This window comes from Anabas testudineus, chromosome 18 (genome assembly GCF_900324465.2).
Source record: "Anabas testudineus chromosome 18, fAnaTes1.2, whole genome shotgun sequence".
In the NCBI taxonomy this organism is placed as follows: Eukaryota; Metazoa; Chordata; class Actinopteri; order Anabantiformes; family Anabantidae; genus Anabas; species Anabas testudineus.
The window spans coordinates 21,514,056-21,532,891 of NC_046627.1; the positions used below are offsets into that span (position 1 = coordinate 21,514,056).

The 18,836-nt window shown below is 38.7% G+C and overlaps 3 protein-coding genes across 3 annotated transcripts; all 3 read left to right on the plus strand.

Moving 5' to 3' along the window:
* Positions 1-37: 37 nt before the first annotated feature.
* On the plus strand, positions 38-3,408 carry LOC113157862 (myeloid-associated differentiation marker homolog). Its single transcript, XM_026353503.1, has 2 exons — positions 38-184; positions 1,979-3,408. Exon 2 carries the CDS (start codon positions 2,117-2,119, stop codon positions 2,966-2,968), a length of 852 nt encoding a protein of 283 aa, XP_026209288.1. The 5' UTR covers positions 38-184; positions 1,979-2,116; the 3' UTR covers positions 2,969-3,408.
* A 2,999-nt stretch (positions 3,409-6,407) lies between these two features.
* On the plus strand, positions 6,408-9,196 carry si:dkeyp-67a8.4 (GTPase IMAP family member 7). Its single transcript, XM_026352379.1, has 2 exons — positions 6,408-6,501; positions 6,826-9,196. Coding segments are annotated over exons 1-2 (1,164 nt in total). The 5' UTR covers positions 6,408-6,500; the 3' UTR covers positions 7,989-9,196.
* Positions 9,197-12,785: 3,589 nt separating this feature from the next.
* LOC113157779 (GTPase IMAP family member 6-like) lies at positions 12,786-16,669 on the plus strand (the record flags this gene model as incomplete). The annotated part of the gene is made up of 4 exons (XM_026353404.1): positions 12,786-13,370; positions 14,704-14,961; positions 15,151-15,207; positions 15,765-16,669. Coding segments are annotated over exons 1-4 (1,227 nt in total), but the record flags the coding sequence as incomplete, so codon positions are not given.
* Between the last annotated feature and the right edge of the window lie 2,167 nt (positions 16,670-18,836).

The following is an 18,836-nucleotide window of genomic DNA, read 5'->3' on the forward strand; positions in this document are numbered from 1 at the left end:
TCACAGCGGGGCCTGGAGAGGTTGAGCTCTTTACCAAATATAGCCAGCGGCGGGGCGTGGGGAGGCAGAGAGCTGCGCCGAGCTGCTGGATGAAAGGGAGGATGCGTCTCCGAGTACGCACGCTGCTACGGGAACTTTAGGCTTATAACAAAACCACGAAAGCTGACTGCGAGCCTCACAATCGGTAAGATCACACTTCAGACTTACATTTGTCTCTCACAGAAGTCTGCAGTTTGCCTTTTCTTGTTGCCTATGTTTGGAACCGATCGCGATGGCACGGCCCAGGGCGCGGTATGTCCGCGATGTGTAACGGGAAACCTCGTTATCGCAGATTTAATGCGCCACACCTAGAGCTGTGTTTCACACAAAATGACCATAAAAGTAAATATATGTCCGAAGGTTTCATTCCTAGGAACTTTTTTTTAATGCTCACATCCTTGAGACAGATGCAACATTTCAGGGCCTCGTTAGTCTTAGAAGCTTTTTCACTTCCTTTTTTCATCATTCTTCACTAATAATATGAAGTAAAGTGAACTTTGAAGGCACGTCCGGTCTGATACAGTAGCAGAGATGATTGTTTCTAGGAATCAGCACTTTGGTATGCATGGTATGCACATCTAACCAAAAAAAAAAAAAAAAAACAACAAACCAAAGTCTGGTTTCTCGTCAGCAGAGAGCAAGAGCACGAAGCCACATGCGCCACACATCTGGCCAACATCATCATTTAACCTCGACTTTAACCAACACATCCACCACGAGTGCAGCTGTGTGAAGCTTGAGTGTCAGTGTGTGTGTGTGTGTGTGTGTGTGTGTGTGTGTGTGTGTGTAAACTAATAGAGTTCAGCAGAAACTCTAGGTTGAAGCTGTTGAACAGGAGTGTTTGAGTTAATGTCAAAGTCATCCAGATCATCATTTGGTTAATGCTGTTAGTGTGGGTTCCTGCAGGGCCTCCATTAGCTCTTCAGAGCTGCTTCCTGTGCGTGGGTCTCATCACTCCCTGCAGCAAATGTTGCTAATGGCTGATGAAGTTTGCAATTTTCCCCCGTTTTTATCTGCAGAATAAAGGATGCATGCATGTTAACTTTATTCATAATCTCACCTTTAAAGCAGGACATGCTGCAATACACCAACACCAGAAGTGTGATTAAAATGCACCCACTTTATTTTCCATTAAATCATTCATATTTGTTAACATGTGTTAGAAAAGCGACCACCACCACCACCTCCCCCTGTTAAATTCATTAAATTTGTGCAAGAAGGAGAATTAGAGAATAAACCACGACCTGTATTGAGGACAGGAAATGATTGTGCACTCAGTCACCGTGTCTGTGCTTCACTAGTGCTGCGCAGTCTTTGTGAAAATAACCTCATGCAGGGACGGTTTCCGTTTCATCATATCAATATATCTTATTCATTACTATTTACTTAGTATAAGTAAATATAATAAGCAGTTCTAGGCATAAATATCTCCTGCAAAAACATACTCCATTTAAATTTGGAAGGTGTGAGTCTCAGAAAAGGCTGAAGAGTCTCATCCCACTGGCTAATTATGAAATAACTGCTGTTCGACCACTAGAGGACACTAGAGGAACATCCAGCTGTTGAGCACACCCTGAAGGTCTCTACATGTACTTCCCCTTGCGTTTTACACTGAGGGACTTTCCATCTCCTTCACTCCCAGTCAAGTTTGAGCAAGCAAACATCCACTTCCCGTTTACCTACACTGCACAGAATCGCAGATTGAGCAGCCAAGCAATATTAACCCCAGATTGCTCAGTCTTTACTAAAACACAACTTCAGTTTGAGCGCAGACATGTCAGCCACAGACGTCACCATCACACTGAGAAATCATCATTTGACAGAAATTGAGCACGTTCTGTTCACTGCATTCGTTTATTTGAGGCTATCAGGTTAAGTTAAGGTTATAGCATTTTATTTTGTTTTATAACTCTCTTCTCTATCTTTTTTTCTTTTGCAGTATATGTGACACACGCATTAACTGAGTATGTGGCAAGTGGTCCACACAGGAAATCACATCCAGTATTAAAGACCCTGCTGAAACCTCGCTGGACTTTTGAAGCCGCTTGCAGTTCCTGACTCACTCTGACATCCCATCATGCCACTGATCGTGGTCCCCACATCCCAGGTGCTATGGGTGCGTGTAGCTGCCCTAGTGTTCACCTGCGTGGCGTTCAGCGTTGCCGCACATGGGGCCTCGTTGCCCAGTGGAGGCATGGCAGACTGGTGCATCTTCTGCTGGGCGTTTAGCTTTGCCTGCACCCTGTTGGTCCTGCTTGTGGAGCTGTTCGGCCTTCAGGCTAGAGCCCCAGTGTCCTGGACCAATTTCCCCATCACTATCGCCTGCTACGCTGCCCTCCTCTGCTTCTCCGCCTCTGTCATCTTTCCACTGTTTTTCCTCAAGAACCAGCATGTCTCAGGTGAGACTCGTGACTATCGCATTGCCTCCACAGTCTTCTCCTGCCTGGCAACGGTGGCCTACTTGGGGGAGGTGAGCCTGACCAAAGCGAGGCCGGGAGAAGTGGCTGGTTACATGGCTACAGCTCCGGGCCTGTTGAAAGTGTGCCAGACCTTTGTGGCCTGTGTGATCTTCATCCTGGTCAGCGAACCCGTTTCCTATAACCAGCATGCAGCACTCAAGTGGTGCATGGCGGTGTACTGCATCTGCTTCATCCTCTCCATGGCTGTTGTGGTGCTGTGTGTGGGGGAGTGCACCGGCTGTCTCCCCATCCCCTTCTCCAAGTTCCTGTCAGCATATGGTCTCCTGGCAGTCATCATGTACTTGACCGCTACCATCATCTGGCCTGTGTTCCAGTTTGATAAACGATACCATGGTGGAAGCTATTACTCATCAAACCTGATCGCTGTGGCAGTGCTCACTGCCCTCAACCTCCTGCTTTATGTCGCTGACCTGGCCTACACTGCCAGACTGGTATTTGTCAGTGCCTGAAAACAATGGAAGACTCCTCTTTTCTTGTCTAACTCTAAAATGCTGAAATATTTTGTGTGCATATACAGCACTGGTTTGTATATCCCCAGATATCTGCAACAACAGTATTAGCCTCTAATGTGAATTGACTTTTGTTAATTGTGGAGCCTAAATGTGTGAAAAAACAAAAACTAGGTCAGCTTAATTTACTGAAGTCAAACACACTGGAGAAGTGCACTGTTTTAGTTTTTATTGGAAAGAAATGTATTTATCTAAAACACACAGTTTCTGGTGAGAAGACTGATGTGCTCACTATGTTTTTGTTTTTTTACTTAAGGTTTTGAAAATCTATTTTACTTGTTTGTCTTGATATCAACTTACAAGAGATTTGCATACAAGTATTTGAAAGAATATAATCTGACCACATTTCCCAACCAATAAATATTATTTGTTAAAGTGCATATGTGAGTCAGACAACTGTTTGTTCAGTAATTACTGACATGGACTGTGAAATAACACTGCTAGGATAAATCTAGTAAGCATTTGTAATAATTATAATAATAATTATATTAACCAGGGAGTCTTGCATTTTAATCACTTTGTAAAAGAAAAAATAATTCATTATACAAATGAAAGAGACAGTGGTACAGCAAATTAAACCACAGTATGTTTTTAGTGCTTTTATCAATGATATTTTCAGAATAGATGATGTAATTCTGAATCACGTTGAAATGAATTGATAGTGTTTGTTAGATGTAATACTGAGTTTCAGGTTGGGACTAAAATGAGTTTAAAATATTATGGTATGAAGACACAGAAAGAGATAAGATGTGAAAAAAGTAAATCTAAATGATTTTTGGGCAGCAAACTCACTACTCATCAAGAAGCTTCTTCAGTCTGAGGCTAGTTGGTTAGAGGCACAAATTTATCCTCCAGGTTCACACCGGGTGGATGTGTGAATTGGACCTGATCTTTCTGGTGGTTGATGAAAGAGCCGCATGATAAATAGAAGACAGGTTGTGTCTAAGGCCTCCACCTCTGTTCAGTGACGGGGGTGGTTATTTGCACATCTATAACCCCTCACTCAAACTACTAGTCCCCTGCCCAATATGTGGACATCATTGCCCTCAAATGAGTGTCCTGTCCTGGAGGATAAAATGGTGGACCTATATTCTAATATGTGTGCTTCTATTTTTAGTCAACCTGGAGGAAAAATTAATATAGTGTTTATGCCAGTATAACATTAAATGTATTAACAGTCTGGGCAACAAAGATGTGAGTGACACCAAATGCTTCTGAGATAAAGCAAATGGACAGACAAGTGAAAACCTACATAGCCTGTATAGGTACTGGTAGAGATGGATAGAAACTGTATCATTAAAAATATTCTCATGTAATATGCAGTAGTTTCAGTTATATGTACTTCTATTCAGTCAGTTTCCTTCAGTTGGTTTAATGTCTGATTGTGCTATAATTGATAATCCTGAAGCAGAAAAAACATTTACACATTCACAATAGTGTTAATTATTAAGATTTAAATGGCATCATGAAAAAGGAAAAATTCATAATTCATTTCAATAAATTGCTTCTTTATCTCTCCATTAACCTGTAAAAATGCAACACAAGAGCATGTGAAATTACACTATACTAAGTGGATCACAAGTATTCTTCCATAAAGGAGGTTCTTATATGGAAGAATACTGGTCAGTAACATTTCAGCAGTGTAGTTCAGATAATTCTTATCTCAGCATTTTGCAGTAAATGCATCTGAGAATTTAATCTCCTAATATTCAATTCAGTTTTATTTGTATAGCACCAATTAACAACAGAAGTTATCTCAAGGCACTTTACAGTGTAAGGTTTTGGTCAACAGTGGAGAGGAAAAACTCCCTTTAGAAGAAGAAACCTCCAGCAGAACCAGGCACATAATGGGCGGCCATCTGCCTCGACCGGTTGAGGTGAGTGGAAAAAGAAGAGAGAAAAGAACATCAGGCAATAAAGACAACAACAAGCAGCAAGAACATTGGGCAGATGAACTGGATTCTGGAGATGTACAGCTACAAACACAACTACAGGAGAGAGAAGACACAAAGTTAATGACATGCAATGGTGGCATTTGCATTGATACAGGAGTAATGAGAGAAGAGCTCAGTTTATCAATAGAGTTGCCCCAGCAGACTAACCTATAGCAGCATGACTAAGAGATGGTTCAGAATCACCTGATCCATCTCTAACTATAAGCTTTATAAAAAAGGAAAGTTTTAAGTCTTAAATGTGGAGAGGGTGTCTGCCTCCTGAACCTGAACTGGGAGCTGGTTCCACAGGAGAGGGGCTTGGTAGCTAAAGGCTCTGCCTCCCATTCTACAATTGGAAACTCTAGGAACCACAAGTAAACCTGCAGTCTGAGAACGGAGAGTTCTGCTTGGAAGATAAGGAACTATGAGGTCTTTGAGATAAGATGGAGCCTGATTATTAAGGGATTTATAAGTGAGGAGAAGAATTTTAAATTCAATTCTGGATTTAACAGGGAGCCAATGGAGAGAAGCTAACGTTGGAGAAATATGATCTCTCTTGCTAATTCCAGTCAGAACTCTGGCTGCAGCATTTTGGATTAACTGGAGGCTTTTTAATGAGTTATTGGGACATCCTATTAATAAGGAATTACAATAGTCCGGTCTGGAAGTGACAAATGCATGGACTAGTTTTTCAGCATTACTTTGGGACAGGATGCTCCTAATTTTAACAATGTTTCCTAGGTGAAAAAAGGCAGTTCTAGAGATTTGAAAAAATAAAAATTTAAATATTGAATAAATAGGTTACATTTTATTTTTCTGTTTTCATTTTTCCGACACACCTCTCTCGTGTAAAACTGTATAAGATGGTAAATTTATTTCTTAGCCCTTTTTACTTCAACTACAATCCTACAGGCAGACTTTAGTCTCATGTTGATTTTATCAAAGATTTCTTCATTGTCTTATTGGTTTTGGTTAGAAAGTATCAGATCTGAAATTGTGTTTCCTAATGCAACTTAAAATATGATCGTTACATTATCACATCTATCGGTGTGGAAACTAAGTGGGTGTCTAAAACTAGATGAGGACAACAGGAAACTTACCCACAGTCAGCTTTGTGGCAGATTCAGGAAATAATCATTCTGCACTTTTTCTAGATTGTGGGCAGCAGATTGAAGTTACCACTAAATTGCCGCTACAGTACATAACCTTTGTTGGTCTTCATTAATCCTAATAACATAACACAACACAACAAAATGGACTCAGAGAGAGCCAGAAGTGTTTGTGAGTCTGAAGATGGCTGTCTTTCTGAAACAATCATGTTTCAACAGATTTGGGAAGCTGCAAAGAAAAAAAAGAAAAAAAGAACAGGGTGGATGAGAGAAATGCACCAGCATGAACACGTGTTCATGTAAGAAGTCAGGAAGTCACATTGAGAAACTCTACAGGAAATATATTCGTCTACAAACTGGCGGTCTGGTCTCTTCAGTTAATGTCACTCCACGAAGACTGCTTCACTTTTCACTACAACACAAATCGACAGTAGGTTTATTTATTTATTACTGTTATTACACTGTATTTGAATCTATAAGACATAAATTAAAATACCTGCTTCGTTTAATAGTTGCTACAATAATGTCTTTACATTTTAAAACTGAAGCGTACGCCTACTTTCAGTAAATACTTTAGTGTTGTAGTATGTAGTATATGACAGCTGCAGCATATAATTTAAAAACTTATTTTTTCTGGTCATCAGAGAAATCAGATTTTTGACTTTTGAGGATTTTTGTTGCATATTTTTGAAAATAATATATGAAAATGACAATTAGGTAAATGTAATTACTTCTAAACATTATTATCTTTTAGTGTCAACTACAAGGAGAATTGTCATCTTGGGAAAAACTGGAGCTGGGAAAAGCAGCTTGGCCAACACACTATTTGGAGAAGAAGTGTTCACTATTGACCATACTCAAAACTCTGAAACTAGAGAATGTCAAGCAGAAACCAAATCAGTCAATGGAAGAAACATCACTCTGATTGACACTCCTGGTTTATTTGACACTGACAGACCTGAGGAGGAGATGAAGGCTGAGATAGTGAGGTGTATCACAGAGTGCGCTCCTGGGCCTCATGCTTTTCTCATTGTGCTTAAAGTGGAGAAATTTACTGTGCATGAGAAAGCTGTCATCACTAAAATAAGTGAATACTTCTCTGAAGAGGTTTTCAAATATGCAACAGTTCTCTTCACTCACGGCAATCAGCTCCCTGAAGGACAGACAATCAAGGATTTCGTCAGCCAGAACAAGCTCATGAGTGATCTGGTGATGAAGTGTGGCGGCCGGTGCCACATCTTTGATAATAAATACTGGAACCAAGTGGATACATACAGGAGCAACCAGTTCCAGGTGGAGGACCTCTTAAAAACAATTGACAAGATGGTGATGGAAAACAATGGAGGCTGCTATACCAATGAGCTGCTACAAGTGGTGCAGGCAAAAATACAACAAGAGGAAGAAAATATTAGACAGTCAGCAGGAAACATGTCAGAGGAAGAGATCACACAGTGGGCTAAGAACAACGTCTTTGAGGAGCTTATGATCGTAGTGGCAGGTGTTACTACAGGTACTTTGATGGGAGCTTTTTTTGGTTTAGTAGTCGCGGTTGGAGTAGTTTGTACAGTTTTAAAGTCTTCTTCTAGATCAGTACAGTTACGACAGGCTATAGCCAAAACAGCATCGGTAGCAGGAGGAGCAGCATTAGGAGCAATAGGAGGAACAGCAGCAGGAGGAACAGCAGTGACAGCTGGAACAGTAATAGCCACAGTTACAGCTGGATGTGCTGCAGCAGGAGCAGTGAAAGGAGGGTTAATAGGATACGATGAGGCTGAGGGAGCAGATACACCAAGGGAAGCAGCAAAGAAGACAGTGGATGCTGTCAAGAGGGAAGCCCAATCCATCTTAGATAAAACAAATGAAGTTTATGATAAACTGTCACAGACAAAGTCAAAACACAGTCAAAACATGAAGTGAGAGGTGGATGTCTAGAAGAAGGTGAAGAGGACATTTCCTCATCTAAATCTAATCTTTTCATCACTGATCTCATTATATTTACAGTATTGAGGTGTTCCTTTCAAACGCGTTCCTTTTCATCAGAGGTTCAAACTTTAGTTGGTTTATTATCACTTCACACTGCTCCACCTCCTGTTGTCACCTCACTGGTCCCAGAACAACTCTATTATTTGTAACATCTTTCTTAAAGAATACTAGGGTCAGTGTTTTTCCTCTTCACTTTGACTGAAACCTTAGATAATTTCATAGATAAGACATATGACACATGATTTTAAACTGCTAATGCATCTATTCAGATCTTTTTGTTGTTGTTATTGTTGATAATGATTTAATTGTTATAACTGGTAACTGCAGTGGTAATCATGTAATTACTGTAATATTTAGATATTATACTAAATAAGTTGAGATTGCATTGTAAATAAATATACTTGAGCACTGAGAGACAGTTACATTTTTATCAATTGAATTTAGTTTATTGTTTTATTACATTTGAAGCATTTCTTTTTTATTTCATGTCCTCTTTCATAATTTGTATTCTTGATTTTGGTTTTTAAATTTAAGCTCAGCTCAGAATTAAACATTAATCTTTATTACTATTATCTGCTATTTTGTTGTTTGTGATAATTAATTTCAGAATCAGAATCTTTTTATTTCATATGGACATAACATATACATTGAACAACCAAATGTAATGCTTCTGAAAAGTGCTTGCCTATATTTTCAGATGCAGATCTTTGATTATTTGTAGTTTAACTTGCTATTAAATTTGTAATGATGGACATTACAGTGTTTGTTGACACTGTAGGATTGGATTAAGGTGTACCTGAAAAGAACTAAAACCAAAAGTAAGTAGACAGGAACAAAACCTGTTTACAGGAGTCCAGATTTTGTAACAATGTAACATCAAGCTTCAATAACAAGGACATCCATTGTGTGATTTACTTATTCCATTAGCTTTCCACAGAGAACCGAGACAAACTGATACATAAACAAAGCAAGAGACAAACTTTAGCAAGACTGAAGAAGAGTCACGACATCTTTGTGCTCCGAGCAATTTGAAATCTCTGCGTTGGTTTGTTTTTTTCCAAAACATGAGTGGTAAGTCACTTCTTCTCATTTATTCTGTTGTAGTAGTGATCACTTACAGAATTATAGGCATAAAGACATAAAGCAAGAACAAAACAAGAGACAAAACTTAGCAAGACTAAATAAAAGTTACAACATCTTTGCAATTTTAAATATCTGCACTTGAGTGACAAAGAACAGAAACAAAGGGATTTGGAGCTTTTCAGAGATGTTTAGCTCATTTATGATGAATCTGCCCTTTTCTTGTTTCACAATAAAAAGCTGAAATGAAATGTCTTGTTGATCTAAGGAATGCAGCAAAACACCAAAACTCATAATTATAAAAGCTTAGAACTTGTGATTGTATATTCCCAGATATATGCATTGGCAGTATTGACTTCAAATGTGAATAGATATTTATCAATGTTTATTGAACCTAAATGTATGAAAAACAAAAGCTAGGTCTGTTTAGTCCACTGAAATCAAACACACTGGAGAACACAGAGAAAACCCCAAAGTGCAAATTTTTATTAAATTTTATTTATCCAGGACACACAGACACGCTGGTTTCTGGTGAGAGAGCTGGTGTGTTCAGTGAGGTTTTTTTTATCCTTGGTATGCACATAATATCAGACTGAGTAAGTCAATGCGGTTATACTGAGTGGAAAAACGTATTTGAGTGGCAGCAGAGTTTGAAAACTGTGTCCTGTGGAAAATTAGACATCTTTTCAAGTCTTAGGCTCCCTCCTCATAGTTGTGTCTCAAATGAACAGGCCCTGCATTAGCATCTTTGATGAAAACCTTTTTTGCACCAGTTCTTGGAGTTTTGTAGGAAATTCTGAGAGTGAGTTGAGAAGCAGGAGTGTTAGTTATATATCTTTTCAATATTTATGAAGTGATAATTATCAGCAATAAAATTAAAGTGGCTGGAATAAACATAATTTAGGACTTAGGATATCCGGGCTCCTCAACTAAAAGTCTATAACGTCCAGTCACATTTTGTGATGTTGTGATTTAACATTTTGCAGCAACCACAGCAGAACAGGTTCAGTGGCTTTACTGTTTCAGCTGAAGGGTGAATAGAGGCACCATTATGTGTCTATTCATCTCTTCACTAAGCTCTTCGCTGAATTTTGAATTCTCTTTCTCTCACTCACTGCTTCTCTTTACCGTATAAAACAATTTGTATCATGTGTACTACGCAAGTTACTTTTTAAAAATCCTGTTGTATATGAGCTGATACACGTATTCTGCCCCCTAGTGGATCATCATTCCACTGAAGGCACTGTCAGGGCTTTTTTTAATGTCTTCGAAATACAGCCATTGTGAAATCATTCACACAAGATCTTTGCTAATTTTTTAACAAGTTAAAGTAAGAGTAACCTTCATATTGTTACTTTTTCTAAAAGAAATAGTTTCTGTATTGAAACAATTAATAATTACTTTCTTTATATTACAGTTAAATAGTGTTACAGACATATGTATCAAATTGTGCAGAGGAGGTTTTTGAAGCAGTTTGTACAGTTTTAAAGTCTTCTGCTAAGTCAGTACAGTTACGACAAGCTATAGCCAAAACAGCAACATTGGCAGGAGGAGCAGCATTAGTAGCAATAGGAGGAGCAGCAGCAGCTGGAACAGTAATAGCCACAGTTACAGCTGGATGTGCTGCAGCAGGAGCAGTGAAAGGAGCGTTAATAGGATACGATGAGGCTGAGGGAGCAGATACACAAGGGAAGCAGCAAAGAAGACACTGGAGGCTGTCAAGAGGGAAGCCCAATCCATCTTAGATAAAACAAATGAAGTTTATGATAAACTGTCACAGACAAAGTCAAAACACAGTCACAACATGTAGTGAGAGGTGAGATGTCTAGAAGAAGGTGAAGAGGACATTTCCTCATCTAAATCGAATCTTTTCATCACTGATCTCATTATATTTACAGTATCCAGGTGTAACGCGTTGTACCTTTTCATCAGAGGTTCAAACTTTAGTTGGTTTATTATCACCAACTATACACTGCGCCGACCTCTGTCGACTTAGGTTAAGTCAAGTATTATTTGTGTAATCCTTCTTAAAGATTACTAGGGGAGACTGTTTCCTTTTCACTTTAGATGACTTCAAAGATTGGACTTGCAACACATGATTTTAAACTTCTAATGCACCTATTCAGACATTTGTTGTTGTTATTTTTGATAATGATTTAATTGTTATAACTGGTAACTGCAGTGGTAATAATATAATTACTGTAATTTTTAGATATTATACTAAATAAGTTGAGATTGCATTCTAAATAAATATACTTGAGCACTGAGAGACATTTACATTTTTTATCAATTGGATTGAGTTTATTGTTTTATTACATTTGAAGTATTTTTTAAATTTTTTTTTATTCTTGATTTTGGCTTTGAAATTTAAGGTCAGCCCAGAATTAAACATTAATCTTTATTATCATTATCATCTGCTTTTTTGTTGTTTGTGATGATTAATTTCTGAGAAGTTCTTGCTGTTACATGCCACCAGGATATACAGTCAAGACATCGGGATGTCATTGGGGCTGGATAAGTGTGGTCGGATGGTAGCAAGGAGAGCAAAGATAGTCAGAACTGAGGGGATAGAACTACTAGAAGGCAATATAGCAGATGTCGAGGTTAGCTACAAATACCTTAGAATCCCACAGGCAGATGGTAACTGTGAAAAGGCTGCAAGGAAAACAGCAACCACTAAGTACCTCCGAAGGGTAAGGAAAGTCAGCTGAATGGGAAGAACAAAGTCTGGGTGATCAACACCTACATCCTCCCGGTCATCAGGTATCCCACTGACATAATAAGGTGGCCAAAGGAGGAGATGGAAGCCACTGACGTCAAGACAAGGAAGGTCTTTACAATGCACGGAGGGTTTCACCCCAAATCCAGCACCCTGAGACTGTATGCTAAGCGGAAGGAAGGAGGTCAAGGATTAGTGAGCGTCAAAGCCACTATCCAGGATGAAACAACTAAGCTCAATGAATACATCAGTAAGGTCCCAACTGATGGCGTGCTTAGCGAATACCTCAGGCAGCAGGCTCCAGAGGAGCAAGAGAAGGAAGAGGAGGAACCCTCATTTAAGGACAAGCCCCTGCACTGTATGTACCACCGTCAGATAGAAGAAGTGGCTGATCTCGACAAATCCTACCAGTGGCTGGATAAAGCTGGACTGAAAGACAGCACAGAGGCACTGATCCTAGCAGCACAGGAGCAGGTTCTGAGTACAAGATCAATAGAAGCCCGGGATCTACCATACCAGGCAGGACCCCAGGTCCAGGCTGTGCAAAGATGCCCCTGAAACAATCTAGCACATTACAGCAGGATGCAAGATGCTAGCAGGCAGGGCACACATGGAACACCATAACCAAGTGGCCGGCCTAGTGTACAAGAACATCTGTGCCGAGTACAGGCTGGAAGTCCCATAGTCAAAATTGGACACACCTCCAAAGGTGGTTGAGAATGATCGAGCTAAGTACCAAGGGCTGAAAGAAGAGCTTGAAAAGATGTGGATGGTGAAGGCACAAGTGGTACCGTTGGTGATAGGAACACTGGAGGCTGTAACTCCCAAGCTGGGAGAGTGAGTCCAGCAGATCCCAGGAACAACATCTGAGATCTCTGTCCAGAAGAGTGCAGTTGTAGGAACAGCTAAGATACTGCGCAGGACCCTCAAGCTCCCAGGCCCCTGGTAGAGGACCCGAGCTTGAAGCAATAAGACCGCTCCAAGGAAGGAGCGAGTGGGGATTTTTTATATAGTTTAGATATCAAGTGAAGTTATTGCTAATTACCGGTACCTAAGTAGTAAAAAAATGCCTGTTCAGAATTTCATGATAGTTGAAATATTTCAGTTAGGACCAAAGCAGTGACCAACTCTGATGACTAATGAACATCCCTCCAACATTACTGTGGACGAGAGCCAAGAACTCCGAACTTGTCGACCTAACTGTATCAGTCAGCCAACAAACAGACTACTTTTCTGTTTTATTTGCTTGATTCCAGTGTAATGCAGTAACATTATCATACTTCCTGAGTCATTTATTGAGTTACATAAATATTTTGCTTTCTCAATGTATAACTCTCTCCACGTGTAAGGAACAACCCTGTGTGTCATTCACACACACACACACACACACACACACACACAAACACACACACTTTAGACAAAAAGTGAAAAGTGAAAGTACAATTAAACAGTTGGACCAGTGAAGACATTTCGACAGGATTCAACACCTTCATCTCTACACATTAACAATATGGCTGGTAAGTCTGGATTTCTTCTTCTTGTTATATAAAGCGTTACATTTCAAACATGTTGTAGACTAACTACATTAATCAGTTCAGTACTGACAATTATAACATTTAGCACCTGACCAAACAGCCCCCTGTACTCCTGAATCAATCATGTGTTTGGTGTTTGTGATGCATCATTATCAGCATTATTGTCATTAAACTTCTAAGATAACTTAATATAAATAAGTAAAAAAAGTTAAGTTTCGCTTTTTCTTACTCTCTCTTGCATACAAACAATCCCCCCTCTCTAGTGTGAGCAAGGCTTCACTCTTTCACTTTCTCTATTGAAAATAGACATATCAACAAGCATTTGTGTTGTTTCAGGGCTGAAAATAAAGCACACTTAATATTCTCATAATTAGAAGTAAATAAAATCTGGGATGACAGTTTGGACAAATTAAAATTGTATCCTCACATTGCCATTGCAGGGATGTTCTACTCATAACTGCAAAATCAAACCTCAAACTATGGTGACATAGAACAGGATATCTGGCACCTAGAATCCTACATTTTAATATTTAACAGTATTTAGTTTGATCATCTGCACAAAACATGTACAGTAATTATAAAGTACGTGGCCTCTACAGTTGTAGCACAAGACGTGAAAAAAGAAACACAGAAACAGGAAGTGTTCATTTAGCATCATCAGGAACCTGTCAAAGAAAGAGAGCAACGATAGTTGTGGGGAACATGATAAGAGAAACAATGAAAATACCATTGAGACGTGAAGCTGAAGAAGAGGATGTACAAATAACTGAGGATGAATCACTGTGTTGATTATCAGTCTTCACACTGTTTAATAAATAATAAGAATGAAGAAAAAATTTTATTTTTATTTTATCTCTGAAAAATGAACAATACAGAAACTGAAACATGAAACCATTTATTTAATGTCATTTGAACAAATGCCATTTCACCTAACACGATAATTGGAGAAGATGACTTGTACAATATAATGTTGGGACACCTGGGGGCAGTCTCATATTAGATTCAGTTTAACACTGAGGGAAGGAATGATTAAACCCCATCCCCTCCACACACACACGTCAAACAGCAAGTGAAAGGGAAACTAGAATAAAGGAATCTGAGCAGAGGAGGCACACATCGTACATTTGACATTATTTTATCTTTCCACTTTAACAATATGCGTGGTAGATACTTCTTCCAGTTATTATTATTTGTTAATATTTCTCACTGGATATTAAATGAATGCAGTGTTTGATTGATCATTTTCTATCTGTTAACACCACACAACATTCAAAATGCATGGTATTGATTATGCTTTGCTCTTTGTCTCTTCTAGTGAGGGCAGCAGAGAAACAAATTCAGAAGGACAAACAGGCATCAGGAAGCATGTCACAGGAAGAGATCAATAAGGAAACATGGGTCAAATTAACAGGCCCTGCAGCAGAATCACTGGCAGAAGCATTTTCTGGACCAGATGTCGTAGTTGTGCAAGAAACCGTGGGAGTATGTGGAGGTGCAGAAGTACCACATGTACGAGGAGCAGAAGATGGAGATCCACAAGTAACTGAAACAAATACCACCCAAACAGTGTCAGGTAAAAAGTGTTCACTGTTAAAAACAAATAATAATGACAGGAATGAGTGATCTTTGCTCATCATTTGATATTTCAGACCTGGACTATGGCCTGAATATGAACCTGATGATCTATTGGAAGACTTGGCTCGTTCTTTACAGTGACTTGTTTTACAGATATTTACAGATTAGTTCCTTTTTGCTTTCTTAGTGTCCCCAACAAGGATTGTCATGGCTGGAACAGATGGGGCCAAGAAAAACATCAAAGGTACATTGGAGAAAAACATGTAGAGATGTTGCAGGTTGAAGGAAAAACCCTGAGTGCTTTGTGGCTACAGTGAGAGGATCCAGTGGATTTTAGTAGAGCTTTGCCGGGACACTTCTCTTCTGAGGGGACAAGTGGACCCATGCCATGCCACCCACAGCACAACAGAGGCTCTGAATGCTCTCAATGTACAGTGAGAGTCCAATACTCAGGGGTTTTCCTTTAATTTGTGAAGCTAACATATTGAGAGAGTAGGAGAGTGTCTTCAAATTGAGAATAGCCTTTTTCTCCACTCATCATTAGTTTTCACTGTAATCCATCCTCTTTCCCTTTAGGCCTGTATACACACACTTTAAAATGAGAGAATCATTTTCTTCTCTGAGCCTTTACCAGTTAAATGACCAGCTTCAAGTTCAGCAGTACAGTTCACTGTAAATATCCTCTAAATATATTTCAGTTTGTTCTTAACTGACAAACATCTTCAGACACCAAGTTGTAAAGTAAAAGTATAATAAACATATAACTACATATTAACAATACGTATAATTGTTCTGTTCTAGTGCTAAAGTCATACAGGATTGTCCTACTGGGAACAACTAGAGCTGGGAAAAGTAGCCTTGCTAACATCATATTTGGAGAAGATGTGTTCAAGATAAATCAGTCCACCACTGGCAGAACAAGTGAATATCAAGCAGAGTCCAAATCTGTTCATGGAAGAAGAATTTCTGTGATTGACAGTCCCGATTTCTTCGACACAGAAAAACCAGAGGAAGAAATGAAGCATGAGATGATGAGGTTTATCACAGAGTGCGCTCCTGGGCCTCACGTCTTTCTCATTGTGTTTGAAGTAGACAAATTCATGGAGCAGGGACATGTCATGATCACAAAAATATGTCAATATTTCTCCGATGAAGCTTTTAAATATTCTGCAGTGGTTTTCACTCATGGTGAAGAACTCCCTAAAGGACTGAAGATTGAGGAGTTTGTGAAGCAGAATGAATCTCTCAGTACTCTGGTGAAGAAGTGCAGTGGTCGATGCCACTTTGTTTACAATAACTACTGGAAAAATGACAAACAGGGTGATCGCAGGAGCAGCCAGTTCCAAGTGGCAGAGCTTCTCAATACCATAGATAAGATAGTGATGCAAAACAAAGGAAGCTGCTACAGCAACAAGAAGCTGAAAGCAGTGAAAAGAGAAACAGATGAAGGAAACATGCCACAAGGAGACGTCAGCAAAACAGCTGTGAACAGTGTCTCCAGGAATGTGTGGTTCAGATTAACAGGTCCTGCAGCAGAGTCCTTGGCTGAAGCTTTTTTTACACCAACCGTTGTAGTTTTGCAAGGTGGACAACAGAAAGGAGCAGATGTAGCAAAGGATGATGATTCAAGAGAAACAGATGAAAAAGATGCAAAAGAAATAGAAGAAATAACTCAAACTGAAGACGAAGACATAAAGGAAGAAGAAAAAACTGAAGAAATAACTCAAACTGAAGACGGAGACATAAAGGAAGAAGAAAAAATAGAAGAGAAAACTGAAACTGAAGATGAAGACATAAAGGAAGAAGAAAAAATAGAAGAAAAAACTGAAACTGAAGACGAAGACATAAAGGAAGAAGAAAAAATAGAAGAGAAAACTGAAACTGAGGATGGAGACGTGAAGGAAGAAGAAAAAATAGAAGAAAAAACTGAAACTGAAGACGAAGACATAAAGGAAGAAGAAAAAATAGAAGAGAAAACTGAAACTGAGGATGGAGACGTGAAGGAAGAAGAAAAAATAGAAGAAAAAACTGAAACTGAAGACGAAGACATAAAGGAAGAAGAAAAAATAGAAGAGAAAACTGAAACTGAGGATGGAGACGTGAAGGAAGAAGAAAAAATAGAAGAAAAAACTGAAACTGAAGACGAAGACATAAAGGAAGAAGAAAAAATAGAAGAGAAAACTGAAACTGAAGACAGAGACGTGAAGGAAGAAGAAAAAACAGAAGAAATAACTCAAACTGAAGACGGAGACATAAAGGAAGAAGAAAAAATAGAAGAAAAAACTGAAACTGAAGACAGAGACGTGAAGGAAAAAGAAGAAAAGAAGAACAGAGAGGATGCAAAAATAAAAAATACAGAACAAGCAGACAATCCACCGGTAGGTGGTGGTGGACTTTGGGGTTTTACAAGTGTGTTTGGCTTGTTAGGATCAGCACTCGCAGCAACATTTGTACTTTTAGGGCTGGGATTTATAGTACAGGCTGCAGAAAAAACTGAAACTGAAGACGAAGACGTAAAGGAAGAAGAAAAAATAGAAGAGAAAACTGAAACTGAGGATGGAGACGTGAAGGAAGAAGAAAAAATAGAAGAAAAAACTGAAACTGAAGACGAAGACATAAAGGAAGAAGAAAAAATAGAAGAGAAAACTGAAATTGAAGACGAAGACATAAAGGAAGAAGAAAAAATAGAAGAGAAAACTGAAACTGAGGATGGAGACGTGAAGGAAGAAGAAAAAACAGAAGAAAAAACTGAAACTGAAGACGAAGACATAAAGGAAGAAGAAAAAATAGAAGAAAAAACTGAAACTGAAGACAGAGACGTGAAGGAAGAAGAAAAAACAGAAGAAATAACTCAAACTGAAGACGGAGACATAAAGGAAGAAGAAAAAATAGAAGAGAAAACTGAAACTGAGGATGGAGACGTGAAGGAAGAAGAAAAAATAGAAGAAAAAACTGAAACTGAAGACGAAGACATAAAGGAAGAAGAAAAAATAGAAGAGAAAACTGAAACTGAGGATGGAGACGTGAAGGAAGAAGAAAAAATAGAAGAAAAAACTGAAACTGAAGACGAAGACATAAAGGAAGAAGAAAAAATAGAAGAGAAAACTGAAACTGAGGATGGAGACGTGAAGGAAGAAGAAAAAACAGAAGAAAAAACTGAAACTGAAGACGAAGACATAAAGGAAGAAGAAAAAATAGAAGAGAAAACTGAAACTGAGGATGGAGACGTGAAGGAAGAAGAAAAAATAGAAGATAAAACTGAAACTGAAGACAGAGACGTGAAGGAAGAAGAAAAAACAGAAGAAATAACTCAAACTGAAGACGGAGACATAAAGGAAGAAGAAAAAATAGAAGAGAAAACTGAAACTGAGGATGGAGACGTGAAGGAAGAAGAAAAAATAGAAGAGAAAACTGAAACTGAAGACGAAGACATAAAGGAAGAAGAAAAAATAGAAGAGAAAAATGAAACTGAGGATGGAGACGTGAAGGAAGAAGAAAAAATAGAAGAAAAAACTGAAACTGAAGACGAAGACATAAAGGAAGAAGAAAAAATAGAAGAGAAAACTGAAACTGAGGACGAAGACATAAAGGAAGAAGAAAAAATAGAAGAGAAAACTGAAACTGAGGATGGAGACGTGAAGGAAGAAGAAAAAATAGAAGAAAAAACTGAAACTGAAGACGAAGACATAAAGGAAGAAGAAAAAATAGAAGAGAAAACTGAAACTGAAGACGAAGACATAAAGGAAGAAGAAAAAATAGAAGAGAAAACTGAAACTGAGGATGGAGACGTGAAGGAAGAAGAAAAAATAGAAGAAACAACTGAAACTGAAGACGAAGACATAAAGGAAGAAGAAAAAATAGAAGAGAAAACTG